Genomic DNA, 24,307 nt, shown 5'->3' on the forward strand with positions numbered 1-24,307 from the left:
GATCACAAACCTTAACAGGTGCTTGTGTTTGTAGTTGATGGGGATGTGTTAGTATGCGTCGTTTAAATCTATAGTAGCCATGAAGTCCCCTTGTTGTATTTGTGGTATTACCTCTTGTAGGGAAGTCACCTTGAACTTTTGTGTTCTTATGAATTTGTTCAAGAACCTTAGATCTAGGATAGGTCTTAGTGTCTCGTCCACCTTTGGTACCAGGAAGTAAGTTGAGTAATCCCCTTTGTTCCTTTGGTACCACCTCTATTGCCTTCTTGCTGAGCAGTTCTTGCGCTTCCAGCTGCAAGAGCAAGAGCTCCTTTGCTGAGTGTGCCCTGTTTTTTGGTTTTCTGTTTGGAGGCTGTTTTTCTAACTCTATACAGTATCCGTATTGTATGATGTTTAGTATCCATTTGTCCGTCGCGACCTTCCTCCATTCCTGGATGAAGTCTCTTATTGTTGAGTGTTTGAGGTACTGTTTGTCGTTGAATGTTTGGCTGTAGTTTTCCTTTATGTCCTTCCGCCCACCCCGAGGTGTTGCTAGGGTGGGGGCATCTTCTTTGGTGAAGTCACTTGGTTGAGGGCTGTTGGCCTCCTCTCCGTGTTTGTCCTCATCCATTTCCGCACCCTCGAAAGGACTGTCCCCGGGGCTGGTACTGCCAGTTCTGCTGCTGCTGTCCCTGCTGCTGCTAGCCTTGGTTGTTCCCTTGGTAGCCTTGCTGGAATGTTTGTTGCGATGTGGTGGGTAGGTTGCCTCCTCTACCGCCGGCCTTCTCGTTGGTGTGCCCCTTCTCATTCCCCTGAACTGCAACGCCCCCATGGACCTTGCTGTTTCGTTGTCCTTCTTGAGCTGTGTCAACTTGTCGTCAACTGGCGTGCCGAACAGTTGCTCTCCATTAAAAGGTGTGTTTAAGATGTTGCTTTGCACCTCTGGCTTGAATCCCGAAATTCTGAGCCACGCGTGTCTTCTCTCAGTCACTCCTATCATCATTAGCCTGCTTGATGTTTCTGCCGCATCCAATGCCGATTTTAGGCATGTGCTCGCCATATTTTTTCCCCCTTCTACCAGGTGAGTTGCTCTTTGTTGGTACTGGTCCGGCAGATGTTTTAGGAGCTGTCCCATTTCATCCCAGTGTTGGTAAGCGTGCCTGTTGATCAGGGCGTTGGAGTTAGCGATGCACCATTGGATTGTCGCATTTCTCTCCACTTTTCTCCCTGTGAGATCCATCCTCCTACTCTCCTTGTCTGTAGGTGGTCCGGCATTAGTGGGTACACTGGCCCTCTTCCTAGCCGTTGCTGCAATTATGGAGTCGGCTGGCACTGATCCTTGGATGTATGCAGGGTCCTGTGAAGAATGTTTTTATTTCTTCTCAGTCCTAGGGCTCACAGCTTTGCATGTTGCAGGCTCATTAAAGGCCTCTCTTCCTTGATCCAGCACACTATTGAGCATGGGCAGGAATTGGCTCCTAGTTTGTTGAGGCAGTAGAGTTTCCAGGAGGAAGCATGCCTTGGGCTTCTCTTCCTCCATTTTCACCCTATAAGTCTGTGCAGCCTTCTGCATGACCATGTTGTAGACCCCTATGTCATCTGGCGGAGAGGGCCATGAATGGTACGTGTCTACCCCTTCTTCCGGCGATTCTGTGTCGAGATCTTGCCATTCCATGTCTTGTGCCTCCAAGGGCATTGAGTACCGGTAGGATTGAAGGTCTTCGTCGCCTTCACCCTCGAAATAGTAGTCTTCGTCTCCGAGTTCCTCGACTGGTTCGGGAGTTTTCGGTGGTTCTGCGTCTTCGTCTTCTCTTTCGACTTAGACCGCGGTTTTCGGCAGGATGGTGTATTGGCTCATCTTCTCGTCGAAGTCCTTTTTCCGCTGAAGGTTGCTCGCCATTTCGGCCTCGAGCCTCCTCTTCTTTCTCTCCATCTCTGCGGCATGTTCGGCGTTGAGGTTTGGAGCGCTTCTCTTTGTGGCTGTCGACGACAAAGTCTGCCCTTCTTTTCTCTGCGCCGAGGTGTCCTTTGCGAGGGGAACCTTCGAGGAACTTTGTTTCTCGAGGGCTTTTTGCCAATTGAGAGTCCTTTTGGAAGGATCCGCTTGGTTGACTGTCCCTGGTAGCTGTTGCTTTCGTCGAGTGTTTCGACGGCAGAGCACCTTTCGAGGACTTAGCTTCATTTCTATGACTGGCGCTCGGGGCTTTTGCTTCACCCTTTCGAGTGTCGCCTGAGTGTTTAGGGGTCGACGGCTCCCTTACCTCCTTCGAGGTCTTCTTATGGACCTTGACGACCGTGCAGTCCTCTGGTCCTTTGGCGATGTTGTCCTCCTCTCCACTGGAGAGAGCCAAGTCTCGGAGCGATGGAGGTGGCCCCTGGCCCTGCATGCTGTGGTTCGCCCTTCTCTGCCGCTCCCTTACTCTGAGGGTCTTCGGTGTAAACGCCGAGCAGGCATTGCAATCTTCGCTGCTGTGGTCGAGCGGCAGGCAGAGGTTACAGACTGGATGCTGATCCTTCTGGGCGTACTTGTGGTGACAATTGGTGCAAAACTTGAACGGTGTTTTGTCCATTCCGCACTCAGGGTGCCCCCTGCGAGCGCATCCTCTATCGAACGTTGAGGTTTTGGTCGCAAAACGTCTCCCTAGTCGGTCCAGTTACCTGACCTGTAGTCCGGTGTCGCTGAAAACTTGATTTTCATAAATTTTCTTCGATTTTTCTTGATTCCTCTTCCAAAAGCTCTGGAACTCTTCGGTAATGATCCAGACCCAACGGCGGAAAAAAGAATCTGAAGATGGCGACCAAAGGTGGGAGCTTCCGCAGGAAACGCGCCGACGTCACGAAGGACACCAAATGGTGGGACTTCGCCGCTCACCTGGGCCACAAAAAAAAAAAGAGAGAAAATACTACGATTCCGGACCCAACCACAAGATGGTGGAATAATGCACAGCATAGTGAATCCAGAAAGATTCACGCTGCAAAAGTTCCCTAACTTTGGTGACAAGACATCTGCTGCATACATCATCTCAACACAAATTTCTTAATTTATGAATACTCTTTCCAGGCTTCGACTGGCCTGGAAAACATTCTTACCCAGCAATGACCCTCCAGCACCTTCATGTGGTGCCACGTGGCTCCAACCATGAATACGCCTCAGGACAGGACAGGACATCACGGTAGTATAACAGGCACCAAAGAGCATGCTGGCATCAAGTTCTGATGTTTATTCTATCCCCCATCGGTCAGTGTTGAGAGGAACAGAGCAGGCTATAACAGCAAAAAGTACATCAAATAGGGCCTAATTACGAGTTTTGTGGTTGGACCCCGTGGGACCGTCACAACCGCCAGTTGGCGCAGCTAGCTAGTTTTCCCAGTATGCAAATACATTGACATTGGACCACTGAAGTGAAGCTGCAACGACTACTAGCACCTTTGGAAATACATGTGGGGCTGTCCTTAGTCTGAATTGTGGAACTGACAACTGATAGTACTGAGACCTCACTGTGAACCTCAAGTAGCATCTTTGTTTAGGGAAAACTGGAATATGAAGTAGGTGACCTGGAGATTCAGGGACACCAAACAATCTCCCAAGTTCAAGGCACACAGGATCTAGAACATTTGCTGTCCGTTCAGAAGGTGCTGATCCAGCATATGCATAGGGCCTTCGTCCTTTTTGTATAAGGAGGACAATGTGTGCCCTTCTCTTCTGTAGGAATCACTTCCTGGGTCCCTTTTTCCAACAGGAGAAGGACTTGCAGGAGCTTAGCATTATCTGGTGAGTGTGCTTTGAATGAAGGAGGGTGGTCTGGTGGGGAGGATGGAAATGGAAGGGTGTAGCCCCGGCAGATCAGCTGGATCACACAGTGGTCGGTTTTGATTTTCAAGTGGCAGAGTCACGGAGTAAGCTAGGAACAGGAGCTGCTGCCAGTGACAGCTCTGCCTAGCCCTGCCTCTAAAGAATGGGTACATTTCCGATGGTGTTTGAAAGGGATGAGACCGCTCTCATTGTCGAGGATTCCCAGCCTAAGTTAACCACAGAACTTCCGATGCTGAGAGGAATTGTCATGTTGGGGAGGTCAGGTCTAGGCAGCTAACCACAGCTCTGTTCTTGAAATGGTCCACGGTGGAATTGCCCTTTTCTCACAAAATGCTGCTCTCCGTCAAAGGGAAAGTCTGTGTACGTAGCCTGAACAGCTCCTGAAAATCTGTGTGATGCATCAAAGCATGTGGATGAAGCATGACTCCTGTACACATAGACTGGGCAATTGTGTCTGGTGAGTCAAAGCCACGCTTCAAGATCGTCTTTGATACATTTAGGCCATCATTCACCAGGTCAGAGAATGGCTTCTTCGTATAATCCAGCAACTGACAATCTTAAATTAACAGATACCACACATATCGTTCCAAAGGGGAAATGGCTTTAGCCTGTGGTGAGCCAAGCTGCAGCAGACAAAAATCTTGCAACAATGAAACACGCTTTTCGGATTCCCTATCTGGGGGAGCTACAGGAAAGGCATTTGAATTCTGCTTAGAAGATGACATTTGAAGAACCAGACTCTCTGGAGACTCGTGGGAGGACAAAACTGCAGGTCACACTGTGCAAGCCCTTGGCATTTGACGATCTGCCTGTGGACTGTTGGGCCCAAAAAGTGTTGCTCTCATGCAACCATTATTGGATCTAGGAGAACCCCATCATATAGAAACAAGGGTACTGCAGGACCCAAAGAAGACTGAGAAATTACTCATGAATGTTTGACTTCAATCAATCAAGTAGTACTTGTACAGCACGGCTTATCACCCTAGAGGGTATCCAGGCACTGTGCTGCAGGTATCAATCGAAGAGCCAGGTCATCCACAGATGTCAAAGTCAGCTCCAAGGACTCCTTCACTTTCTGAATACTGTTGTCAAAGATAAGACCTCTTCAGAAGCAGGGTTTGAGGTGTAGGAAATGTGTGAGATGTATTGGTAAATACAATATATATATATATATATAACAAGCATTTGCAATGCAATAGGTCTCGCATTAATAAAAGTTTTAGCTATTGGCGTTGCACATTATAATGCAACGCCAATACCTCAAGCTTTCAGTAATGCGAGACCTAGTGCAACTACAGCCAACTAGCTGTTGATCCGAGTATTAGTGTCTGATGCTATCTCTGACTAGTGCCAGCTAGAAGTTGATTCCAGTATTGGTGTCCGGAGCTCTCTCTGACTAGAGCCAGCTAAGGATTAATCAGAGTATTATTGCCCAGTGCGCTCTTTGACTAGAGACAGCTAGATGTTGATCCAAGTATTAGTGTCTGGTGCTCGTCTGGCAAGAGCCGGCTAGGGATAGATCCGAGTATTAATGCCCGGTGCTCTCTGTGACCAGAGCCGGCTAGGGGTTGATCCAAGTATTAATGCCCGGTGCTCGTCTGACAAGAGTCAGCTAGATGTTGCTCCGAGTATTAGTGTTTGGTGCTCCCTCTAACCAGAGCCGGCTAGGGGTTGATCCGAGTATTAATGCCCAGTTCTTTCTCTGACCAGAGCTGGCTAGGGGTTGATCTGAATATTAATGCCCGGTGTGGTTAGCTTTTTACAAGCTGCCTTCACCTCCAGGCGATCGAGACCCGACTGACTGCTTTCATGGGAATTTATATATTATTGGGTCTATTGGGGTGCCTATTAATTCAACTATATTTCAATTGTTAATCTTAGAGGCTATTGAATAACCTTGTGATTAGATATCAGGTGACCGCTTCTTTAAGAAGACTGAATACTTTTTCAAATTTGGCATCTTTCAGAATTAACATATGTGGTGAAGATTTTTTTTAACATTGGTCTTCACATGTGCAATGATTGTATTAATTGGTTGAGTAGTCGAATGTATTTGTGTTTTTGATATCAAGTTATGCAGCAGATTTTTGATGTTTGTTTTAAACATAATTTTGCAATGATCACTAATCGCACAAATAAAAGTTTAATTACTAGTAATGCCTTTTTTTTTTTACAGCACGAACCATGAAAAAAAATACAATTTGTTGTCTACCACTGGCTGAACATTGCAGATACCTACTTCAATGCAGCCTAAACTCCTAACCCTAAATAATAAAAACGAAACAAATGGTATCTACAAGATCAACTTCCAAATTAAGTAATATTTGGTAGATATACCCTGAAAAATATTTGATTACATACAACCAGGAAGTATACTACAGTTTTCAATATAGAAGTGGCAAAAAACAAGTGTAAAAAAATAAAACCATTGAATGAAAAAAATCAAGACAAGGAGACTCGGTACTGACTTGAGCAACTGCCCCTGCTACTAAACTCAACAATCCCCACAATTTCCTACGATAAAATAAAAGCATTTAATCCATGTTTCGAAGCAGAGTTCCATATTTTACATAAACAATGGGTGCAGGTTAAGCATCAGCCTAAATAATTAATTTCGAACCTTCACACAAAAACTATGCATAGGAGTTATTTAGCGAGACTAAAGCAAAAAGATTAGCACCGTTCAGACATTTTTAAAGGGGCGAGGCACTTCACAAAAGTTTAATAAATGCACGCCATTCAACACATCAGGTTAGTCACTGACGAATACTGAATTAGGGCACTTTATTTTGCGAAAAAGTATACTGATCCAACCTAAAGTCGATATGCAGCGTTCTGAAAATAGAAACTTGAAACAAAATGTGTAAGGTGCATCATGTATAAAATATTTGGTTCGTCCCTGTCCTGACCTTTTCCCCCCCTTGATACTCCTATGGATTGGTAGGGGCCCCCTTCTAGGGGAGCACATGTTGCTGTTTCAGATTGTGGGTTGCCTTGTGGATTTGTTTCCTGTTGTTATTTATATCAAAAAGAAACCGTTATATGGGGTCCGGATGGTGTGGCTATCAACGCTGCTAACTCCTGTGCATTTCCCTTTGCCGCAGCATGCGCGCTATTGTTTGTACCATATGCTCCTTCTGTTTGCTAGCGGCCGGCCTGAAGGTTGTAGGCCCATCTTTGTATATTTTTTTAATTTTGTAATAAACGGTTCAAAAAAAATAAAATAAATAAATAAATAAATATTCGGTTCGAATTTAACATCATGCAAAAATATTGTAAACCCACTGGCTTTAATGTCAAACCACTCGACCTTTGCAAGCTGACATTCCCATTGGTTAAGATTTTAAATTAGTGGGGCACATTTATTTTTCAAATAAGGATTAAGGTTCTTACTCTTCGGACTAAATAATACACTGTAGGCAGAGAACACGGAATGCAAGTTTTGTTACTAGATGTGCGTGCTGTAGTTAAGTGTCGCCTCACAGCCATCTCTAAGCATTTGCAAAGGAGTGTATGCATGTTGGTGTATCTACCCCCTCATGACCAGACATGGTGTCAAGGGGCAGGGTCAGTATGCGTCCGGTACGAGCTTCGGTATAGTAAATTCAGCTTCCATCTCGGTTGAGGATGGCATCGCTTTTCTGTGGACAGGAGTTAGCCTGTAGTGATAGGTGATCGAGCCTGGACCCGGGTAAAGAGTGGTGGCAACTCAACCCCCATCAGTGTGGTGTTAAAAATCTCCCAAGCACTAAACACGGCCTCGAGCTGCCAGCAGTGAAGGCCACGGAGTCCTACCCAAAATATCTGAGATCCGAGAGGGGCTGTCATGGCAGTGAACTTTCGTAAACTGCATTCCACGCACACTGCAGGAATAGTTTTCTCATTAGCGAGAAAGAAGTGGTAAAATGACAAACTATACAGTTACCGATTTCAGCTCAACAAGCGCAAAAAACTTCTTATTTCATAATGGAGAGTGTGTGTGTGTGCGTGGTGGGGGTAATATCGCAATATTCTTCACAGGAAGTGCAGGGAATGTCTAAGATCCTCACCGTGCCGGAGCCGGTGTGACAAAACGGCACATGATTTGAAAACCGCCCCGGGCTAGGCGGTGGATATGGGCACGGCAGAGTTAGAAAGTGCCCAGCATGTCTCGAGCCTGCAGGAAATGAGCAAAGTGGGCGGGCCTGGCGAGTTTCTCTTGCATGCCCACGAATTCTTGTTACTATGCATAGAAGAGTTGTCAAAAGTGTAATAATGTGCCGCCCACCTCATGCCCTCTATTTTCGGCCCACAACTCCTCGCCTGTCAAAACTTCTTGAAATCTGCCCCGTTTAGTGGTTTTCTTCATTTTCTGATGCGGCGCCAGCCCTCGCTCGGCAGCGCACTGACTCGAACTAGAACAATCTCTGCTAGTTCCTTGATAACAAAATATTTATGCTTTGCCTGGACTCTGATTTAGCGCCCAGATACCGCTGCGTGTCGCGCTTAAATAAATCACTCTGTGGCTGTGTCGCCGGCAGCAGGCACGCCCTCCATGTGCAGCATGCACGCTGCGTCTGCAGTATATTTTTAGCTGGATCACAGAATAAATGTCTCGTAAGGGGTTTGAGTGTATCCGTAAGGATTAATCCGACTGCGCAGTCAACAGGCCAGACCGCCAAGCAGTGGTGCCGTGGAAGATGTTGGTGCACAAAGACCCTGCTCGGAGCCGCGATAAAAAGTGCTGTTAGCCATTGGGTGTAATTGTATCTGCGGGTGGCTCACGAGCTGGTGCCCATGTGGTCTGGGTTTATGTGGGGAGTCCACGGTCTGAAAAAAGTGCATAGGGAGTAATGGAGGGGAGAGTGTCACGCCGCCGGTAAAAGATCAAATCCCGGTGGGCGTGGCCAAAAGGAGACAAGACGGCAACAAAGAAGCCTCCTTTACAATCAAAAGCCAGCGTTTTGCATGGAAGCAGAGTGACAATAAAGCCAACCAATGGGTAGCAAGGTTTAGGCTTTAAGCCCACTGCAAAGTCTTGGAAAGCTGATAATAAGTCTCCGCTGTAAAGTAGGATCAACCTAAACAAGCATTTGCAATGCAATAGGTCTTACATTACTGAAAGTTTGACATATTGGCGTAGCTTTATTATTTGCAACGCCAATAGGTCAAACTTTCAGTAATGCAAGACTCATTGCATTGCAAATGCTTCCTTCAGCTTGATGTTAGCTCCATGATCCCATGAGTTCTTCAGCAGGCCAGTGGCCTGTAGATAATGGCCTAAATGATCCGCCTCGAAATAACAACATGGATGGACGCTGCATCGGATTGTGACGGTAGGGAGGAGGGTGTGCGAGCAGGAGTAAAATGATGGCCAGAGCTGGCCAACCAAAAGAATAAATTGGTGATGTCCGCTGGGAGGGAACCAAGCACTGAAAAGCGGGACAGATGCACAATATTAACCAACCAGAGAAAATGAATTTTAAAAAGCAGCCCAACCAAAAGCAATGGGTGTGTCCAAAGTCCCAGTTAGCCTGTATACCGAATACAGAACACCTCGTAATGCAGCGCATGCACTGCCCATGCACGACCTAAAAACACTAGTATTTATTTGTACATGTATGTGGTATTTGTATGGCACAAACCTAGTGGAAATGCAGCAAAGAGCTGAACAGGATCAAAGGCAAAGATGCAATCAACAAATTATGTCAGTAGCATGGCCCCAGTTTATAAGCGGCGATACCTCTCAATAGGACTCAAAAAACAGTACTGGCACTTTTCATAGCACTTTACATTTGAATAGATAGCAGCACTTCTGGGAAGACGTCTAATGCTGAAAATGCCCCGATCACAACTTTGAGAAGTAATCTCGTTTTAGGAGCAAACACAAATTGTGCCTGCAGCAGGAGTCAATAGCCATGATTTATGTCAGGTACAACCCGACACAATCTGTGAGTGCAAATCGGATGCACTTCTGGTATGCAAACCCCTAAATAGATGAATTCTACTCCTAAATATTCACACATTACTTCTTCTCCCCCCGTAAATCATGGTACAAGAATATCGATGGCCAAACTATCACAAGATAAGTGGATCTAGGGAAGTATAGATTTATTATTCCTAACTCCACATCTGCATTCCTTGAAGATGAACATATCACACAGATACATATATGCGGAGGTAGGTATAGAAAATCTATACTTACCTGTTGATATTCAGGATTTGATATTCTGTCCTCGCTATCCTGTGACATCTGTATTCTGCTTTGGATTTTTACGGTGCACACCAATCATTCACATTTTGTAGGTAATTTCTCATTCCAATATATCACACTCAGAATTGGGTACAAACTGTGCACCCACTAATTATAGCATACTATAATTAATATGAACTCACTGTTAATAGGCACGCAGCATTACACTGTTATGTTTACTTCAAGTGAACCTACTCTCAGGAGGAAGTGCTTAGTGTGGCACAACAACATCTGCATGATGGGTTTTACTCAGTGCTTAATTTGAGCTGGTGGTTTCTGGTGCTTGGCAATTAAGTGTCAAAACCGGCACTTGCAGCAGTGTTCCTAATTTAAAGATGCCCATAAAAACTCTTAATTAATAATTGAATATACAATTCAAATGACTATTACCTTCCTCCCAAGCCAGTCCTACAGCTGTCGGGGCCTGAAATAGTCTGAATTGTCACACTTGTAGGAGTGTGGTGGTTAGAAGTTGTGTTGTTAGTATCATTGGCAGCATGGCAGGGCAGTGTGTGGTGCAAGCTGCAGTGGCCTCCTGATGATAGCCCTGCACTTCCTGTTTTACAAATGAAGCATTGGTTTTACTTGCAGTGATGGACAAGGGCGAGGGCCCAGGACTGTTTATCAGACGTGAGCCTCTTACCCTGCGTCCAGCTTCGTTGTTCTGCAGGTTCATCAGCGTTCGTGCCTGCTCCTCCGAGCCTTTGGGGTAGTTCTTCTCTCGCTCCCGGGCATCCACAAACTCCTTGGCGAAGCGGTAGCCATAGTCCGCATTGTCCCCACAGCCTCCCCAGAGCCAGTCCCGTGGCAGGTCCTTAGGCCTTGTCGTCCGGCTGCAGCCACAGGTGGAGAGTTCACCCTCCCGACAGGCACGGCTGATGGCATTCACGACCCCCGCCGCACTGATCGCATAGGTGAATGCCGTCTCTCGACTGCCTGCCATTGGGGGAAACAGACAGGGAATATGTATCTGTAAGAAAGCAAACTGGGAAGCACGTGCACCAAGATTTCCAATCCCGGCATCCCTGTTTCTCAAAGTATTTTATATGCAGCATCAAAAACTAAGAAATCTGAATTGCTGGTATGTGTCATTTATTGCACTCCCTTGCATGTGCCCTGAGACCCAATCTTCTTAAGTCCACCACTACCTGTTTCACCTGAAATAATAGGTGAGCCACCCAAAAAGTAGGTCTTAAGCTGACAAGCCAAAATGGTTTATCCCCTTTCCTTGCTAGATCAATGGTCTTCAAACTTTGTATTGGTCCTTACAAAAAAACTGCCACCCCCCTCTCAAAATGACATTTTTTCAGAGTTCTCTATAAAATTTGCAGCTGTAAACCTATTTAACAAATCATATATTGATGTGCCTTGGAACGTCAGCTACAGGATTGGAATGGAACGTTAGTGGCCACAATAAAGCTTTCGCTGGCCATACAGTAATTGTCACAGTGAATCAGATCTCTCCATTCCTTCATGACATGGCCCTTCTAAAAGAAAACTGTATTGTGTGATGTCCGCCTTGGGTGTACTGCAAACACTGTGGTGCCACAAGAGAACTACTATACGTTTGCATTACACTTAGAATCTATGTGTGATGTTTGACAAACCAAAAGCGTCCTGCCTCACACTCGTCAAAAGAGACTGGTTATAGCTAGGAAAGAGTGTAACTCGCATAATTCAGTGTAACGTAATCAAGAAGATTTATCTGAGAATTTCAGGCTTAATTATGCAATAAGAGTAAAAAATACTGTGTTTAGCACTACTTATTAATGCAAAAATGCCTCAATCTGCCCAAAATGGGCTTGAGAAAGAACTCTAAATGCAACAGAACACAAATAGCAGGTGTGAGCAGTTGTTCACGCTCGCTAAATGCGTGCTTGGAGTAGGATTTTCTACAATTCACTGCCAGCATGTAGCGCTATTTGCTTAGGGCAAAACGAACCTTTTTATTTAAAATGGAGGTGAGGATGCATTTTGCACTAAGAAATAGCGAAATGTGCAATTGCATATGACCCCCCTGTAGAGAGCCACCCGGGCTCTCCTAAACAATGTAACCCCAGCACACGCATCCACGCACCCCTCGTTGCGGACTCGACCCGAGGGGATAAATAAACAGCAAGAAGACCGCTCGAGGTCTTCCCGCCCTCAACCAGTCAACTGTGTGGTGTCCCTTATTTCCAGCGCAGCAGCAGCCCAATACCCGTGACTCTGCCGTGCTACATTGGAGACAAGGCCGGTTGCACTGCATGCGTGCACCGCCTCCTACCCTCCGGACAGCTGGGAGCGTTTGGTTCCCACCCGTGACGCTCCGTCCCAGTGTGGGAGACAAGGATCCTGCCCGGCGTCTCTGCTCTTGGCCGCCGTTGCGGCCCACGTGGACCAGCTCACTCACCCTGCGCCCGCCAACGCGTCTCCCCATGCATCGGGAGCGTGTTCAGCTGGCGGTGCAGGCCACTTACGCGGTGAGTGACTCGCATCGTCTGCCCCCCCCAGCGCTGTGGCCAGTTGAGGTACTGCAGCCTCCCACTCACGTCACCATCGGAGGGAGAAACGGCTCCCTGCTGGCATCTACTCCGGCCTTGCTCCTCGTCTGGCGCCAGGCCCTCAGTCACCATAGCTGCCCCGCGTGCTGCCTGAATTCTGCTAAAGTGACACTTGCTGAAGACTAACAGTGGTCCAGCAAGGCAAAAAAAAAGAAGAAAGAAAAGAAAAAGGGGAAAGGAAAAGTGAACACACACTTTAAGGTGCATCAGAGGAGACGGCCTTACAGGGAGGTCAGCGCCACTTACCTGCCCCACCAGGGTTCTTCGTCGTCAAGGCCAACAACCCAGTCAGCCGCACGTGGCCCCGCACCGGCGCGCAAGCACAGTTGTGATCCCCTAGCGCTAGGACTGCGCCACTGCGCCTGCGCTAAAGCACGCAGCCATCATGGGAGACCCAGCTCCAAACGGTGCTGCTGTCCAGCAGGCCGGGGGAGGAAACCAGGACCGGGGTATGAACGCACCACCCCCAGGGTACAGTCATACGACCGTTGCACCACTGTCGCCGTTCAGCGAAGCCTCAGACCCCGCAACGGCAGCGCCACGACGGAAAGCGTGGGTCAGACGGCTCAACCACTACTTCAAAGGCACCAGGGAGACCGATGGCACTGTAAAAAGTTCGCTACTCATCTACTATGGAGGCTCAGAAATCTATGACCTCTTTGAAACGCTCCCCAACACAGGCAACAACGACGACTACGATGCAGCGGTCGCCGTGCTCAACAGGCACTTTGACCCCTAACTTAACCCCGACTTCGAGAAGTTCAAGTTCAGAAGGGCGTCGCAGTCAGACACGGAGTCTGTCGACATGTTCTACGCGCAGCTGCACCGGCTGGCCAGCACGTGCGCCTTCACGGATCATAGGGAGGAGATACGAGACCAAATCATCCTGGGATGCCGTTCCAAACTCCTGCGGAAGCAGATCCTTCGTCAACCTGGGATCTCACTGGACGAGATCCTTGTCCTGGACAAGACGTTCGCACTGATGGGTCTGCCCGAGGAAATCAGGTCAGACAATGGACCCCCGTTCCAGGGTTGGGAATTTCAAGAGTACCTTGAAAGCAAAGCGATTCATCATCGCAAGATCACCCCATTGTGGCCGCAAGCCAACGGGGAGGTGGAACGTCTGATGCGAACGCTCAACCGAGTGCTGCGTATTGCCGTAGATCAAGGAGAGGACGCAGAAGTGGCACTGGACCAGTTCCTTGGCACCTATCGACAGACACCTCACAGTACCACCAAATGCGCCCCATCTCATTTACTTTTCAAGCGGCCCCCACGAGACAGCATCTCATCAGGCCCAACATGGGAGCTTCCGGAACGAGACAACGAAGCGGTCTAGGCAAGAAGGGCCATGACCAACCTCAAGGCTAGTGAGGCCCGCCTGGCACAAGAGCCACAGCTGAGAGTGGGGGATCGTGTGGTAATCAAGGACAGGTACCCAGGCTGGAAGTTCAGGACACCCTACGAGCCGGAAGAGTGGACAGTGGTGAGCATCCAAGGGCCCATGGTCACTGCCCGGCGCGGGCAGTTGGCCGTCACGAGGAATGTGTCTAGCTTCAAGAAGATCTGCGAGAACACCTCTGATCGAGAGGCGTCTGAATGTCCAGAGGACAACCTGAGTCTCTCCCCACCTGTCTCGCCAAGAACGCGGAGTCCGTCGCCCAGGGGTTTGCGAGTGGAAAGTGGAAAGGGTGTCCCCGTGGCTGGTCACGCATCATTTTATACAACCAATAGTTCCGCGTTTCTGCCTTCCTGGACAGAGACAACTTAAGGAATATTGGGGCCCTGGGCCAAAGGTATTTTGGGGGCTCTGTTTGGAACAGCTTTGAATTTATGATCCAGTTTCAGCTCTTTCATGCCCACTTTGGCCAGGTCACTGACACGGCCCAAGCACACTGGTCCAAATTCTAAATCTGTTTACATCTGTTATTCAGAGATAGTGATGTGTGTTTTCTTTAGTGCAACACAGCAGCAGCTCACTAATATTACAGAAAATAATCTCTATGAACCCCTGCCATTTCTCATATGTGAGGTACTGTTTTTATGTAATAGAAACTTTTCGTATGCATGTTGCATGAAACATAAACACAACATTCTCTGCAAAATGTCTAAAATAGTCTCTCACGAATCACCCACATTAAAGTAAATTGAAGGAAAACAGCATTTGAAACTATCTGTTTTAGATTTATTCGAGGTCATCAGGGCAAGACTCTGCCGAGCAGAACTGGCTCTATCGGGGTGCTCCTTAAAGGCTGGGGCCCTGGGCCAGAGCCCCCTTGGCCCATGCCTTAAAACGTCTCTGTTCCTGGATTCAATACTACTGGCTCGTAGGGAGTAAAATAAGGCGCACTACTTTCGGACTTCACTCCGGTTACAGTACCTTTCACACAAGCTTACTGATTTATTAAGCACTTTAAGAACTAAGCGCTGTACTGTTGTGCGCCACGCACGACCCTGGAGAAGCCCGTAAGTGTGCATTGTATTGTTTATGCGTGGCTGCTGGGTGGGGGGGGGGGGGAGAGAGCCTGGGTGCTGCAGCTGGCAGGAAGCTTGTGTATCATTGGAGGACTGGCAGCTAGAAGTTAGCGCGTCGCTCTGCTGCCCTCCAGTGGTCGCGGAACGGTAACCCAACGCGTGTAAAATAAACACACAAAATGGTAATATGCAGAAAGAATGTTTAATCAAAGCTCTGGACAGGACGTGGGCTGAGAAAGTATGTCTGAATTATACTACTCCGTGCATGCGTATTATTAGAGACTATCGAAAGAGCGGGGCGGATTTGCCTGCTACCTCCGCCTGGCCAAGCCAATGCAAGAGTGGAGAGACCTTAAACCTTTAGTGCTGCATTTGAACATGGCGCCGAACGTTCACTTCCTGAAGCTTGGAAACAGGGACATCTGGTGGCCCTGGGCCAAAGGTATTCTGGGGGGCCCTGTTCATAACAGCTTTGAATTTATTATTCAATTCCAGCCCTTTCATGCCTCTTCGGCAGGGTCACTGGCAGTGCATAGGTACAATGATCCAAATTCTATGTGTTTACATTTAATATTCAGGGATAGTGATGTGTTTTTTCAATATAGTAATACAGCAGCAACTCACTAATATTATTGCAAATAATCTCTGTGACACCCTCCCATTTCTGGTATGTCAGTACCGGTTTTGATCTAAAATAAACTGTTGTAATGGATGTCGCATGAAACATAAGCACACTCTATGTGCAAAAATGTCTGTAGTAGATTATCGCACATCGACCACATTAAACATAGATTGAAGGAAAACAGTATTTAAAACAATCTATTTGAAAATTAATAATGGTCATCAGGGCAAAACTCTGCAGAGCAGTGGGGCCTGAAAGCCCACTTTGCCCATACCTTAAACACCTCTGCTTTGAAAGACCCTTTCCACGTAGGAGGCAGAATGCGCAGTACTCCACTGCCCAGGGCAGCCCGTTTAAACATGGCCACAGTGTCCCGAGCTTGGGACAGGCTCTGCATTCTGAACTGCGGGCCTATGTGGGGGGGGGGGGGGGAGGGGGAAAGTTACTACACTTAAAGGCGGGTTCACTCGCTAAAACCACTCACTCAGAAACGCCATGCTGAATTGGCATGTGCAGTTACTGGGGGGAGGACGCCCCATTTGACTTGACCTCTGAAAGTAAACGACTCACTAAATGGTATTAGAACAGGTGTCGAACCCACACCTAAATTATCGAAAAGGGCGACACTGATTGCCTTATGCAAAGGCCGTTAAAATTAATTTCTGTGGAGCTCAAATGGAAAAAAAATGAACCCACTCCATGACACAACCGCTAATATTTCTGCATAATGGATACATGAGATATAGAATACTAGACTTTTGCCAGCACTTCGCTCTCCTTGAACACCATTGCATGATCTCCGAGGTGGGGGGGGGGGGGGGGTCATTCTCAGTACCACAGCAGTAATGAGTTACGAGAATATAATTTATTTCCCCTTTCGCTGGCTCGCCTTCATAGCAAGCCTCTGGCCATCATCTTAGGGGCCATCATTGCCACGGCCTCTCTCCTCGGGGGGTCTGCAGTCTGCATGAGAATGGCCACGGGAGATGTGGATTTGAGTACCACAGAATATGTCGCTGTGCAGCCTGGGAGTCTGGTCAGAGCTCTCCTTCAAAGCAGTGCATGTTCAGCCATCCGAGGCCACGCCTGCCTGGATGGCCGCTCCGCATTCATCCCTGGTGGAGGTGGGAGCAGCGCTGGGTTATAAAAGGCAGGACAGGGCCCCCTCCCACGGCTTTAACACCTTCCCTTTATTGTCCCCCTGGCCCAGGAGACATCTCTGCAGGCAGAAGACTGCATTTGAAAAGGCCGTGGGAACAATGTGGCCGTCTCACACCTCCGTAACAAAGGCCGCGATGGCCTGTGAACTCGCTCCCGGTAGGGCTGGGATCTGAGCGGCAGAAAGCAGGCAGCAGGAACGGTGGAAAACCGCCCCTCACCTTTGCATACAAAACGGATTTCACACCAGCCTGTTCTGAAACTTTAATTCGGAATCCTGGCACCTCTCAAACAATGGGGCTGCAAAGTGTCTGTGAAGAAAAGGTCTCCAATGTTGGCTATGCAAGACCATTCCTTTGTAAGGCCCAGGATATGGCGCTGCCCACAGCCTCCGCCTGGAGGTGCCAGGAGCAAAGGTGCCAGAAAAACTGCCCGCCAGGGTTTCACCCAAGAACCCAGCCTGACCTCTCTAGAATTAGTACAGGGCATGTTTGATTCGATACAATATTTTGGTGGCTTGAAATTGTGTTTTGCAAGTTGGCAGCGTGGCATCCCCATGACCTCTCCCAGCCCCAGCAGCAGTGCCCCCTCACCTATCTGCATGACACGGCCGAAGACCGAGGTGTTGTCCACCGTGCTGCAGTTCCAGCGCCGCTGCTTGAACTGGTACTGGCACTCCTTGATGCCCGTCTTGGCCCCCTCCCCGATGTACATCATGTGGTCCTGGTACAGCTGGCACAGTTTCTTCTGGCCGGGCGACAGGCCGGTGAGCTGGCTGCAGAGCGGCTGGGCGCCGATGATGAACATCTCCGGCCTCTGCACGGGGTTCAGCGCCAACGACCTGAAACACAAGAGTGTCCTTCAGTTGGCACCAAAAACACTCCTTTCATTATTTCAGCGTTTATTAAAGCGCTTGGATATGCTCTGCGCTCGGCAATGACCTGGCACGCACCATATCCTGGATATGGCGCGTGCCAGGTCATTGCCGAGCGCAGAGTGTTTTGCACAATCATGAAATAATTAACAACGACAATTTACAGGCAAAAAAAACATAGAAATTGATAAAGTGAGACAGTTCTACGAAGCTGTTCCTTGCAGACTGGAGTGGGCTGTTTGGAAGGAAATCACACAAGTAACACGTTTAACACGAGACCCACCATCACCCGAGGCCTAATACCACCGTCCGCCACGATCTCAACAAGACACACACACAAGAACAGCCAGCTAAACAGTCTAATAACCAGTGCTTGTCGTGTTCTAAAAAAACATGCTTAGCAAACAAGACAGCAACCATTAACTAATGCCCAGATGTGACATCTTACATAATCTAAATAAATACACATAGAAACCACAATCAACTAACTGAATTGCTGTGTCAATATCTGTCATGGCAGGGCACATAAACACGAAATGGCGAAGGCTCCATGGGAAACGTATGCCACAATCTCACGAGAAAAAAACACAAAAACAGGAAACAATCATCACCTGAGGCCCAGTGTCAAACTATGAAACAAATGACACACTAAACAGAAGAGCAGCCATTAGCTGAGGCCCAGGGCCTGCAAAGCGATTAACTGACAAACAGGTCCAACAAGCATTGGCATAGCCAATAGGTCTCACTTTTGGGACTTTATAAGTGTTTTAGCCATGCAACAGTTGCATAACTAAATACTTATAAGGTCCTAAAAGCGAGACCTATTGGCTATGCCAATGCTTGTTTCTGTTTATTACTGCTCTGTAGTAATCGCGGCGCACGGGTGTCACCATTACTACATAGAAGTAATAAACAGGCTCACGGAGAACATCAAAGCGGCCGTGAAAGTGAGGCGCGCGCGCCCGCGCACATGCACTGTAGCTCTAGGCTACAGTGGTAGCACTTTTTTGAGCCCTCACAAAATGTCTCGCCAGACCAGCGAATGCGCTGGGTCAGGCGAGACCTAAAAATGGCAGTAGTTATGAAACAAGTTATTTTACTATGAAAGAACAAAAATACGAAAGAGAAGAAGCCATCCATTGAGACCAAAGGGCAACGTTTGCGGCATTACAATTACACAAACCAAACAGAGGCACCGCCCTCAGCAGAGGCCCACTGCCGACATACCAAACAGAGGCACCGCCCTCAGCAGAGGCCCACTGCCGACATACCAAACAGAGGCACCGCCCTCAGCAGAGGTCCACTGCCGACATACCAAACAGAGGCACCGCCCTCAGCAGAGGCCCACTGCCGACATACCACACAGAGGCACCGCCCTCAGCAGAGGCCCACTGCCGACATACCACACAGAGGCACCGCCCTCAGCAGAGGCCCACTGCCGACATACCACACAGAGGCACCACCCTCAGCAGAGGTCCACTGGCGACATACAAAACAGAGGCACCGCCCTCAGCAGAGGTCCACTGCCGACATACCAAACAGAGGCACCGCCCTCAGCAGAGGCCCAGTGCCGACATACCACACAGAGGCACCGCCCTCAGCAGAGGTCCACTGGCGACATACCAAACAGAGGCACTGCCCTCAGCAGAGGTCCGTTGCCGACATACCAAACAGAGGAACCACCATCAGCAGAGGCCCACTGCCGACATAAATAGAATCACTCCCCTTTACTTTGGAATATATTAAGTGTAGGCACTAGCCTACGAGGCATTCCCCTTAGAAATAACCTCCTAGAGGCTATTGCCCGTCTTTAAGTGGAACCTCCTTCCACTTGACGTGGGTCATTTTGCATTCTTTTTCACCAAGCTTTCTTCAACAAATTTGCCCCCCTCCTGCCCCCCCTCGGTCTTTGTTTAAAACAAACCCCACCACAAAACTTGCCAATCCATACCTAAAATCTACACCCCAGAAAGCATCCTAATGTCAGGGCCTAAAACGCTGAGTTATCGAGAAGATGAGATCGAGGAATTACTTAACAGACCCTCAAAATTAAATATTGGGAATACATCGAACCCACGACACCAGTCTGAAATTGAGAAAATAACGAGATTGAAGAAAAAACAAATTCGTACAGCACTGCATGGGGAAGTATTACTTGAGCATTTAAGAGCAGGTACCATCCCAGTGGGTCTCCAAGTTAAAAATGTACCGGTAATTTTTGTAGACCAATCTTTATATCTAGGAGATTTTAGCCATATAGGAACGAAGTGCTCCAGAGATTGAATGTTCCTATCAATAAAAACTGTGGAACGACTTAGTCAAGAAAACTAGAGCTTATTAGGGAGTTAGAAGAAGCATTATTGAGCAAGACGGCAATTGAAAACGCTACGGATCTACTTACAAAGCTAGAGAAAGAAAACGCTACTTTCAAAAAGAACACCGAAGACCTTAAAAGAGCAAAAATACAAAAGGATATCCTGAATTTTAGTGAAACAAGAGCTTATCCATATCTGGATAAAAAGTACTACAAACAACGAAGTAACACCAGGATTCTAAGGACATACGGAGGAAGACGCAAGAAACACTTCATCACTTTTTTGGACGATTCGTCATATTCTGACAACTCATGTGACGCTGAACCCTCCACAAGTGCTAGAGGTAACCAACAAGTATGTTTTTACCAAGGACCTGAACCTTTTTAAGGAAGAAGCAGTGGCCGCCGCAGAGCGAGAAACAGAACCGCACAGCGGTTTCAACCCCAACCCCAACTCCAATCAGTATCAGGGAGAAATAACCACACGGAGGAACACTTACAGATGGTGAGGAGTGAGAAAAGTCCCACATATAACTTAACCAATTTCGAATTAAGTACTGAAGAGATCCAAGTACTAACGAAAGGACTTTCATTTATACCATCAGAAACCTGATATTAGTCAAACCAAACTGGAAATACTCCAACTTTTCCGTAAGATGAGACTCAGAGCATTCTTCGCAGACAAACCTTATAACCCTGTTAGTAGTTAGGCAGGACTGAAAGACCAATTGACTTTCTTTCCACCACCTGGTGGTGTTCCTTTGGAATTACTCGCCTTTGAAAAAAATGTCTTGAGAGATCTTGATACCCTAGACAACAAACGCAAGTATACAAAATAGAACATGACAAAAAAAGAGAACGAGGCATTGGAAAATCGGAAAAATAACCAGCAAATCATAATAAAGCCAGCAGACAAAGGCGCAGAGCTATGGTGCTTATGGAGATAGAAAAGTATGAAGCTGAAATCTATAGTCAACTTGCGAACAAAGACCACTACCGTAAAACCGACCAAGATCTTTCTAAAACAGTACAAAACAAATTGATCATACTGATTCAAACTGGAGAACATAATGGTTGGTTATCAAACCAGGAAGCTAAATTCCTTCTCAATCAGGATCCAAGGACGCCGTTGATGTATGTGCTCCCAAAGATCCACAAAGATGCGGTTACCCCTCCTGGTAGACGGATAATCTTGGGAGTCTAGCTCCACCACAAGCTGTATAAAAGACACGACGCAGGCAATTAAGTTGTTGGAAGGCCAAACCTTTGACCCTGAAAAAGAACTCCTGGTTACCCTAGACATCGTGAGCCTTTACACGAATTTACCACAAGAAGAGAGTTTAGAAGCTATGTATTACTCCCTGGAAAAAAGAACAAGACCACACAATATCCCGACATCTTATCTGGTGGAGATGGGTGAAATATGCTTCAAGTACAACTTCTTCCAGTTTAATGATGAACAGTATCTGCAGACCAAAGGTACTGCGATGGGTTGTCCCTTCGCCCCAGAAATGGCCGTAATGTTTATGGCACTCTATGAAGAACGTTGGATTTATAACAACAGTCCCTTTGATGGGCATATAAAAACATTGCAGAGAGTTATAGATGCTATCATCCTGATCTGGAGGGGCCCATTCCAAAAACTAGAAGAATTCCACATCTGGTTAAATCAGAGGAACCCCAATATCCAATTTACCCTGAATTCAAGCAATGAAGAAATACATTTTCTTGATTTGTTGGTAAAACATGAGAAAGGGATCATTTTCACCCCCTTATTCACTAAACAAATGGACAGGAACATACTATTACACTTCTCTAGTTTTCATCAAAGAAATCTGAATGACAACCTCCCATTCAGTCAGTTTTTGAGAATAAGGCGTAACTGCTCAAAGAAAGAAGATTATTTTGAAAATGCAAAAGTACTCCTGGAAAAGGTGGTAGACACCAAGGGAGTCCCTCTCAACACCTAAGGACAAAACAAAAGAAATGCCCTAGTTTGTGTGAGTACGTTTTCAGGTGCAACCAAGGAAATAAAAAAGACTGTGAAAAGAAACTGGCATGGAGTCAAAGGTTTGGAGATCTTCAAAGAAATGCCTATATTTGCCTATATTTGCCCTTAAAAAGAACAGAAGCATCAAGGATCATTTGGTGCGGGCCAACACAAAAATGAAAAGAAATCAGCCGACATTACAAACAATGCTAGCACTGCCCCCAGTAAAAAGCCACCACAGGTGTGGTAACTGCAATTCATGTAGCAGCACCGTAGATGGCAGCAAATTCAACTATGGAAACAAGAGGATTAGCCATGAAGAATTCACTAATTGCAACACCTCGAATGTGGTTTATTGCGTAATGTGCCCTTGCAATCTGGCACATGTTGGAAAAACCACGCAACAAATCAAACAAGCATTGGCATAGTCAATAGGTCTCGCCTTCGGGACCTTATAAGTGTTTAGCCATGCAGCAGATTATCCTGATAATAATCCGGCCACACAATTTTACCCCCTATGATGTTTAAGGACGTGATCCCTGTGTGTCATGGACAGAAACATGCTTTGTAATGTACCGTGGTAACACTGGGCTGCAGAAGTCAGTGCAAACTATCAGTCTATGCAGTTCGACCAGTGGAGATCTTCTACACAAGTGGTAAAATGCAGGCGTCTGCAAATGGTGGCAACACATCATACTGTAAGTACACCAGCCGGAACATGTGAAGTATTCTAGAAGAATCCCCCACCAGGGACCTGTCAAGAGCTTCCATCCCCCAATTGCTTAATGAGCTGACAAGTCACTAGTGGAACACACTCGGCTCAGCTCCTGATTTAGGTGTGTGCCAAACCACCCTATTCAGGGCCCCTGGAACTGTGCGGCGGGGTATGGCCAAATTATGCGGCAGGTTTGACTAAATTAAGTGGCAAGAATGGCAAATTATGTGGCATCATCTGGCACATTTTTTGATAGGATTAGTTCATTTTTCTGTCTTTTTTTTCAAACTTGTTAACGCTGTCTGGACATAGGTTGCACCTACTTAGTACCAGTTTAACACCCAGACCCTGATCATACATTTAACAAAACCAATACACACTGTCTTGGGAGTAAAAGGCCGCAGTTTAATAAACAATTCAATTCTCATGGCCCCCTCGCACGCGGCATGGCAAAGATGTATTCACGCGAGGTGCTGGCGATTAAGTAAGTAATGTTTTTTTAGTCCAAGTGCCCGAACCCTGTAATGGGCTGACGTAGCTACTGCCCCTTTAAACACCAATTGCCCCTTCCCTTTTTACCCTCAACAGCCCCCCACAAACCATTTAGAGCAAGGCGATTAAACATGCCACGTCGCCACCCACACAACACCGCATGCAGCCATGTAATTGGTAATAATGCGGCTCAACGAGGCAGCCTTATCAGGCCGGGCAACAGAGCACAATGCAATAAACAGCAAGTGATTTTGCGCGACATTAATACAGATAATGCGCTAAACTAATATATTCCACCCAGCAGCTGTGCAGCGCCAACTATGACTGTGCAGCGCACTGCAGACATTTTTTAAGCAGTTTTATATAGCGCTTACTCGACACGAAGGTATAAGAGTGCTTTACATGAGCACCAGTTGCATTACAGACGGATGCATTCATTTTTAGGCGCGGGGAGATCAAGTTATTTGTCCAGAATCACAGGATGTTTTGAGTCTCCAGCCAGCCTAGAACCTGGTCCCCCAGCTTATAAGTCGGCTGCTCTAGCCGTTAAGCCACACGTTGCCAATGAGTGGGCAACCTGACTCCTCTGTGGCAATGAATGAATGAATTTTTTTCAATTCTGTTGTGTGGCTAAACACTTATAAGATCCTAAAGGTGAGACCTATTGGCTATGTCAATGCTTGGTGTGGTTGTGTGTGTGTGGTTGTGTGTGTGGTTGGGTGTGTGTGGTTGTGAGTGTGTGTGGTTGTGGGCGCGTTGTGGATGTGTGGTTGTGTGTGTGTGTGGTTGTGTGTGTGGAAACAAGAATGGCAGCAATAAAGAAATTAATAATAGTGAAACTGAGTCAGCGGGAGGGACCATGTGATACAGTGCAAAACAACATCCCCTAGGGATGGGATTTTTCTATGGGCTGAGGAATTTTCTGTACGCCAGCCCCAATGCCCTAGACGCCTTGTTGACAACAGCGGGGACGTTGATCAGGTGTGCCAACGGTAACCCGGGCCATTTGCCCATGTGACGCTTGTCTAGTAATTAGTGCAGCCTGCCCGGTGAGACAATATTGCCGCATGCATTGCACAACCCTCCTAATCCACCCGCG

The 24,307-nt window shown here is 47.2% G+C and overlaps 1 protein-coding gene across 5 annotated transcripts in view; it reads right to left on the minus strand.

The window, feature by feature from the left end:
* Nucleotides 1-24,307, minus strand: part of WNT5B (Wnt family member 5B) — a 429,666-nt gene that overhangs the window by 65,621 nt on the left and 339,738 nt on the right. For all 5 annotated transcript variants that reach the window (XM_085652238.1, XM_085652233.1, XM_085652235.1 and 2 more), the window contains exons 3-4: nucleotides 17,417-17,664; nucleotides 10,669-10,961 (exon numbers count right to left, since the gene is read on the minus strand). In XM_085652238.1, the coding sequence (XP_085508364.1) occupies nucleotides 10,669-10,961; nucleotides 17,417-17,664 (541 nt within the window). The remainder of the gene's footprint in view (nucleotides 1-10,668; nucleotides 10,962-17,416; nucleotides 17,665-24,307) is intronic.

This window comes from Triturus cristatus, chromosome 4_1 (genome assembly GCF_964204655.1).
Source record: "Triturus cristatus chromosome 4_1, aTriCri1.1, whole genome shotgun sequence".
NCBI classification, from domain to species: domain Eukaryota; kingdom Metazoa; phylum Chordata; class Amphibia; order Caudata; family Salamandridae; genus Triturus; species Triturus cristatus.